The 7,500-nt window shown below is 40.9% G+C and overlaps 2 protein-coding genes across 2 annotated transcripts in view; one reads left to right on the forward strand and one right to left on the reverse strand.

Annotated features, from left to right (window-relative positions):
- LOC138022879 (receptor-type tyrosine-protein phosphatase delta-like) overlaps positions 1-7,500 on the forward strand; it is a 282,480-nt gene that overhangs the window by 248,550 nt on the left and 26,430 nt on the right. The gene's annotated exons all lie outside the window — the stretch shown is intronic.
- The window catches only part of LOC138022881 (uncharacterized), a 63,818-nt gene that overhangs the window by 43,098 nt on the left and 13,220 nt on the right, over positions 1-7,500 (reverse strand). The window contains exons 4-5 of the mRNA XM_068869882.1: positions 6,463-6,702; positions 5,288-5,476 (exon numbers count right to left, since the gene is read on the reverse strand). Of these exons, the coding sequence (XP_068725983.1) occupies positions 5,288-5,476; positions 6,463-6,702 (429 nt within the window). The remainder of the gene's footprint in view (positions 1-5,287; positions 5,477-6,462; positions 6,703-7,500) is intronic.

The raw sequence follows: 7,500 nt of genomic DNA on the forward strand, positions 1-7,500 counted from the left end.
ACTGCCCAACTCTAGAAAGGAAGTGTTTCCTATGTGGCAAGCAAGGTCATGAAGCGAAGAAAGGTAAAGATGGTAACCCTGTGCAACATGGGCGAGTTAGTGCTGGCTGTTTGGTTAAGTCACCAGATACCTCCGAGGAAGTCAAGTCGTGTATTCAAAATGATCAGCTTATGTTAGCCTGTGGCAAGAATGTCCTGTTGCTAAGTAATGCCTGTGTTGAACCCTTAACTGGAGTAAGAAGTAAGATGCCTGTTGTAAAGGGCAGAGTTGGAGAGAAGACCGTCGACATTTTAAGAGATACCGGTTGCAGTGGAGTTGTAGTCAAGAAGGACCTTGCCGGCGAGAATCAGTTCACCAGAGACTTTAACGTCATGTTGCTTATTAACAACACAGCGAGGAAGGTGCCCCATATAGAAGCGCAGTGCCTTTCAGATCCTATCTACGACCTAAATATTGGTAATGTAAGTGATTCAAGGGACGCACAGAATCCAGACCCCAGTTGGCAAGAGGCTTGTGCAGTAACTACCCGAAGTCAAGCTAATAAAAAGGATGATCAAACGACCTTAATGGTGCCTAGTACCCGTGAAAGCTCAAGCAGATGCAGCGAGAAGATGAGAGTCTGCGTAAGTACTGGGATTGAGACGTTGTGCTAGTGAAGGGTCAGGCAGAGATTTCATTTGAAGAAAAATCTTGAGTACTGTGCCGCCTGTACAAGCATCCTTACGTGAATGGTGGTAAACCGCTTAAACAAGTTATGGTACCTGAAAAGTTGAGACGCCCCATAATGGAAGTAGCTCACGGATCGATCATGGGCGGTCACATGGGCATCAAGAACACAACAGACAAGATCCAGAGTGCATTTTATTGGCCTGGAATACAAGGTGACGTAACCCAATTTTGCAAGTCCTGTGACGTTTGTCAGAAGACCGTAAGTAAGGGATCTGTGCCTAAGGTACCGTTAGAGAAGATGCTGCTGACAAGCCATTTAAGAGGGTAGCAATGGATCTTATTGGTCCTTCTCAGTCTCCCGAGTGAAGAAGGACACAGATATATATTGACACTCATAGATTTTTCGACTCGCTACTCTAAGGCTGTGCCACTAAGGAACATTGATACAGAGACTGTAGCAGAGGCATTGGTAGATATCCTTAGCCATCTAGGAGTACCCGAAGAAACCCTGAGTATCTGGGTATGCAGTTTGTTTCTAACTGCATGAGAAAAGTCACCCAACTACTAAACATTAAACAGCTTACAACAACACCCTATCACCCGACGTGTAACGGTTTGATGGAGAAGTTCAACGGAACGATGAAGCCTATGCTGAAGAGACTGTGTAGTGAGCAGCCAAGACACTGGCATCGTTATATAAACCCGCTGTTCTTCGCTTACCGTGCAGTTCCCCAAGAGTCCACTGGTTTTTCGCCGTTCGAGCTGTCAGAGGACCAATGGCTATACTCAAACAGCTGTGGACGAAAGAAGTTGAAGAGCCTGAGGTAAAGAACAGTTACCAACTTACGTTTTCGAGTTGCGAGACAAGTTAGAAGACGCCCTTAAACTCGACCATAGTGAACTGGAGAAAGCCCAGCAGGAATGAAAGCACTATTACGACCGCAAGTCTAAAGTTAGGAAGTTCGAGTCAGGTGAGAAAGTGCTTGTACTGCTACCTACCGACCATAACTAGCTACTTATACAGTGGAAGGGTCCCTTTGAAGTTAGTTCTGTAGTAGGTCTCAATGACTACAAAGTGAAAGGTAAGGAGAAAGTTTACCACACTAACCTTCTTAAAAAGTACTTTGAGTGAGAGGAGACTACAGATGAAGAAGCAGTAGCTGGTTGAGTAGGCGCTATGTGTATAGACGATGCTGTCGACTTTGCAGCTAAAGCTAATGAAGCAGAGGGAGAAAACGTTGATTTTTTAGAGCTTGGTGAATATGTAGCCAAGGAATCGAATGAGGATGTTAAAACAGATGAGCAACAGAATGAATTTACGAATTTGGCTAAACAGTTCACGAATTTGTTTACTGAAGCACCACAGACCTCGTTCAGCATCATATTAAACTCATTTCAGACGAGCCGGTTAGATCAAGACCTTACCCAGTACCTTACATCATCAGAGAATCACTGAGAAGAGATATTGCCGACATGATCAAAATGGGAGTTATTAGAGAGCCCAGTTCTCCGTATGCGTCACCTGTGGTAGTAGTGAAGAAAAAGGACAACATGAACCGCGTGTGTGTTGATTATTGGAAATTAAATAAACTAACTGTATTTTGATCCCGAGCCTATGCCAACTGCTGAACATTTGCTTCAGAAGCTTAGCGGAGACAAGTTCTACTCAAAAATCGACCTTAGCAAGGGATATTGGCAGATTACTATACCAGAGGAGGACATACCGAAAACAGCATGCCGTTTGGAATGATCAACTCGGCAGCAACACTGAAGCCTGCAATGAAGAAGTTGCTAGAAGATCTAGTTGATGTGGATTTCTACTGGGATGATACATTGGTTCACACCCGTAGGTGGAAAGAACAAATTAGAGCCCTAAGAGAGTGGTTTTCGCACCTTGTACGGGCGGGGTTGACTATTAGACCTACTAAGTGCCTATTCGGAGTAAACAGTGTGGATTTCCTAGGCCATCGACTGGAGCAAGGAATGATTGGTCTTCAACAGGATAACATGGAGAAAATTAAAGATCACCCAAGGCCATTTATGGGTCTAGCAGGATACTTCAGAGATTTCATTCCCAACTTTGCAGCAATCGCAGTGCCTCTATCTGATCTCACACAGAAAGGCCAACGCAATAAAGTTGAGTGGGGTGAAGCACAAGAGAAAGCCTACCAAACAATCAAGTCTTACCTAACAAGTGAGCCTATTTTAGGACACCCCGATCCAGCTAAAACCTATTTCTTAAGGACGGATGCCTCCAATAGTGGAATCAGTGCAGTAATACGCAAGCACGAAATTGACAGGTGCAGAAAGGAACTACTCCACAATTGAGAAAGAAAGCCTAGCAATTGATTTCACCTTTATTTGTACAGAGTTTCTTTTGTTCTTCAGACGGACCATGAACCCTTAAAGTACATGAACAGTGCAAAGTTCGCCAATGGACGTCTTATGCCTTGGGCTATGTTTTTGCGAAGTTATTCATTCACAGTTGAAGTCATTAAGGGCTCAGAGAACGTTGGAGCAGATTACTTGAGTCGTGCTGAGGTATAAGTTTATTGACATTGAACTGCCCCTTATTTAGCAATTTTTCTTGTTTAGGATAAATTTAGGAAATTTCTTCTGAAAGGGGGTTATGTTACGAAAAACAGCATTGCATGACTAACTTTCTAGAAGCTTCCCGAGAGTTCATAGTTTGTTTATTTTTAGGCTCGTGTGTAAGCGTTTCTAAATCGGTTCTATAATTAGATTGTTCACTGTTTGAGGAAGTTCTAGAATTTCATTGTGAAAGTATATAAGCAAGTGAGTCTGAGCGATGTTTTTTAACCAGTTTTTCATAAGTGAAGAGAGTTAACGTTAGCCGTGTTTAGTCAAGTGTGACAGAAGTGTCAAGTTGGCGGAGGCAGTGTAAGTTTATCAAGTTACGTGCTGTTTAGAGTTTTACTTCGAGGAAACTCGAAATCTTCTTCTTGTTGTTGTTCCGACAACCCTGGGTTCAGTTTAGTTTGCAAGCTACCTGTCCTCAAAACATTCAAACTCGTAACAATGACTCACCTTGACTTTTCCAAGTTTGTCTTATTTTACAGATGTTGTTCACTGAGTTGTACTCTAGGAATGAATCTTTTTCTTCTCCTCCCTCTTCTGGTTGAAGGACTAGGGGCTGCTGTAGTTTTTTGACCTAGCAGTGGTGCAGCAACCATCGCACTTTTCTCGGGTTTCTGAATCTTTTTTGTCTGTTGTCTGTCAAATTGATGCTTTAGGGTCCTCAGGGACAATAGTCATCCATAGGCTTCTGATTCCAAGGTGTTGCTGTCAGTAACATCGCTGATAATGGCAGGTGCTCATGATCCTTCAGCCGCTTTCGGCTCGGATCAGCAGTGCGTGTAGTATGTGTGTCCAGCAAAAGGTTGCCCATGACTATGCTCATCAATTTCTCAAGTCATTTCTGCAGTGAGAGTACTTATACTAATAATCTCACTGCAGTTTGAGACATACACATACACATAGAAAAATGCAAAGCACTGATCCAGGCCTGACGGTGCACGGGTGCAGGATCACACAATAACGCAAAAGTCGGAAAATTCAGCAAAATCCCTCACAAAACTGAAAGATTTACACAAAGTTTTAATTGCTACAAATATTTCTATTGAGTACCCAGATATCTAGAGCACTTTAAGGTTATTTTAAGGCTATTTACCTTAGAGAAACAATCGACAATTTCCACATTTTCCTCAAAAAACTCATCAAGTAATATAAACTTCCATCTTCCAAGTTTTAAGCATTTGGAGAAAATCAACTATTATCAAAGGAAATTCACACTGGTCTGGTAAAAGAAATGGTATGAAGAACTCAATAATTTCTTCGACAGGGAGCCAGGGACCAAATATTTTGCTTGTCACAAAACTTTGCAATCCCACACAATTACCTGCACAATCGTCTTTTTTTACATACACAATTTCCCTTCAAAATACCCCACATTTTAATTTTTTCCTGCACTCTGTCAGAAGGCCTGCTGATCTGCACATGTGCAACGCCAATGTAGTCTTGAGGCACAATAACAAGGTAGAATTTGCAACAGACTGGATATTCATAAGTGGTTTGAACTCAGGAGTCATATCATAACTAAGCTGGGAACTACAATAATTAATGTCAGGGTGAGTGTAGTCCTGAGAAGTACTCAGTTTAGGATGACATTGACTGAGGTTTCGACAACCTGAGTGGGATTCCTCTTCAGAGCCAAGATGACTTTTGATCAGGTAATGCCGAAATGCCAGTCAATGTAATCCTAAACAGTCCATCTCAGGACTACACTCACCCTGACGATTGCACTTCAGCTCATTCTGACTGAACAATACATCAACACTGATTTCCGTAGTTGTAGAATCAACTGAAATGCACTTAATAAGAACACCAAAACCATCAAGCAATTTAATAACACAATAAATGCAAACAAACAATCCCCAGTCTCCTTACTAGTGCAGTTTTGTACTCCACCAGTAGAATGAAAATAGGTATAGAATCTATTGGGCTGTTTTTATCTATGACGTTTTGATTGACTTACTAAAGAAAAATCTGTCATATGCATATGCACTTTAAATCGTCGAACAATCTTAAAAAAACTTACTGTGTGTGTAAGTGGAATAAACTTCAACCTCACAAATTATCACATATTTAGGATGGCCAACAACTTGGATGTAAACAAATCTGCCAGACACTATAGGTTTGCAGAAAAAAGATTTTTCTTGTTTCACTGGAATATGAGTGACAGTAGCACAAAGATGATTGGTTGCTCCCCCATCAGCAGCTGAATCTCCTTGTAATGAAAAAGTTAAGAAATAATCAAGAAGCGTAACACCTAGACACTTCTCCTACAGTCACTAGTCACTAACTACAATGTCAAAATACAGCTTCTTTGATGATCAAGAAAAAGTGAAACTACAGTACACGAGAGTCTCAACTCTAGAGACGAGACTCTCACCTCAAGAGATGATACACTCATCTCTAGAAACGAGACTCTCGGCTCGCGAGAAACAAGACGAGACTGGTAACTTACTTTTTAGCCGTACTGTAGTTTCAAAAAAAAATTGGGTAATAACCATGTTGTTATGACTGAAAGAGTGTTAAAATAACATTTTAATAATTATTATTATTGTATAAAAGTGGGAAATATGTTCATGAACCTATAGCTACAGAAAATAATATAACCTTGGCTTTTGTACCAGTAGAGGTTTAAGCTTTCCCAAGTGGATTTTCCCTGTTCTGAAATGGTAAGTTACACTTACATCTGACTTTTTTTAGGGTTTAGTGGTGGAAACTACTGCAATGCTCATGCATGTGTCAGAAGCCACATTATTAAAGGGGCACTGTCGAGCTATATTTGCTGTTTTTAGGTGAAAAATGGGTGAAAATCTAAATTAGTACTTTAGCTCACATGTACACATTTCTGACAACCTACTGACAAGATATGAAATGTATTTATGGCACAAAGAGCTATTCGTATCTAGCTGGCCAGTTTTTTCAAGTTTCAATCCATTTCTACCATCTCCATCCTTGACTGCAAACAACAAAAAGTAGCTTCAGTGCACTTCATCGGTTTTCATTGATGCAAGGCCATCCTTTAGTGTTTTGAAGTTTGACACTGCCCCTTTAAAGGAAAACTATTTACAAGTAGTATGGATAGAGGCAGATTGTACAAGTTTGCTTTTTCTTTATTCTGGGTGCATTTACAGTTATTTTTGAAGAGTAAGAATTGCCGTTGATTGTAAAATGGTGCAGATAGTAAAACTGTGTACCACTGACCCACTCTTATCTCAGCTCCATCCAGTTGAGTAGCACAACACCGTCTATTGAGTATATGCACTTCAGCTACATGCTCCACTCGTCCCAGGTCCACTCTCCACCATGGGTTGGTATTTCCTGGGTCTCCAGTGTGGGCACAGACCCTATAATCAGTTCCCTTTCCACCATCCACAGCATAGCTGGAAAACGAGCCCCCATATGTGCTATTTTGATCAGTGGGCCTAAAAAGTGCGATATTCCCTTGGAAAAAACAGAGCATGTCCGTTTACAAGATAGAAACTAAGGTTCTACCATTATCTCAATTCATGACACTTAGAATACGGTGACTATGCAAATACTTTATTTTGTTGTTTTTTTTTTCCATGAGGATTCTTGTCGCTGTCCGAATTTTCCGCCCATGGGGACGGTAACAATTACGTATGTGACTTTTTGTCTTTTTGTTTACATAAATTGAAACACTTTCTGTTAACAAATTAAACTTAAGCAATGAAAGGCTAAACTTCATTACTTCGAGGAGCCATACAGTTCCGAATGGCATGGTGAGAGTGAATTTTATCATCCGGATGAAATAGACGAGAATGTATAAAAGCAATGAAAACTCTGACAGACAAGAAAAAACAAGTCAATGAAAAGACGCACACGCGAAACAGCAACAGTTCTTGGCTTCAGTGCGTGATTTTATATCCACATCAGTGGATTCATTGGATTCAGTGGATCATTCCTTTTTTACCTGACCTGCTTAATCGAAGGGCAAAGGCCTAAATACACCGAGAAAAAAACTCGTAAGATATAAATGTTTGCAAACGATGGCTAACTTCAGCTGACGAAGAGCGAAATATTGAAGACATACATGTACCTGCAAAGGACCTCAAACTTCATTTGTCACGTTTCTTATGGAGACGGTAAAAAAAACGACCAGTGTACGAGCCCTCGACACTGACTGTCTTCGTTTCAACGAAGTCTAAAACGATAGTTCACACCTCAATATTCTGAAAGACCAGCAGTTTTCCTTGTCCCCAACAGTTATTTACGATTTCG

The sequence above is a fragment of the Montipora capricornis genome, chromosome 11, assembly GCF_036669925.1.
Source record: "Montipora capricornis isolate CH-2021 chromosome 11, ASM3666992v2, whole genome shotgun sequence".
Classification (NCBI taxonomy): Eukaryota; Metazoa; Cnidaria; class Anthozoa; order Scleractinia; family Acroporidae; genus Montipora; species Montipora capricornis.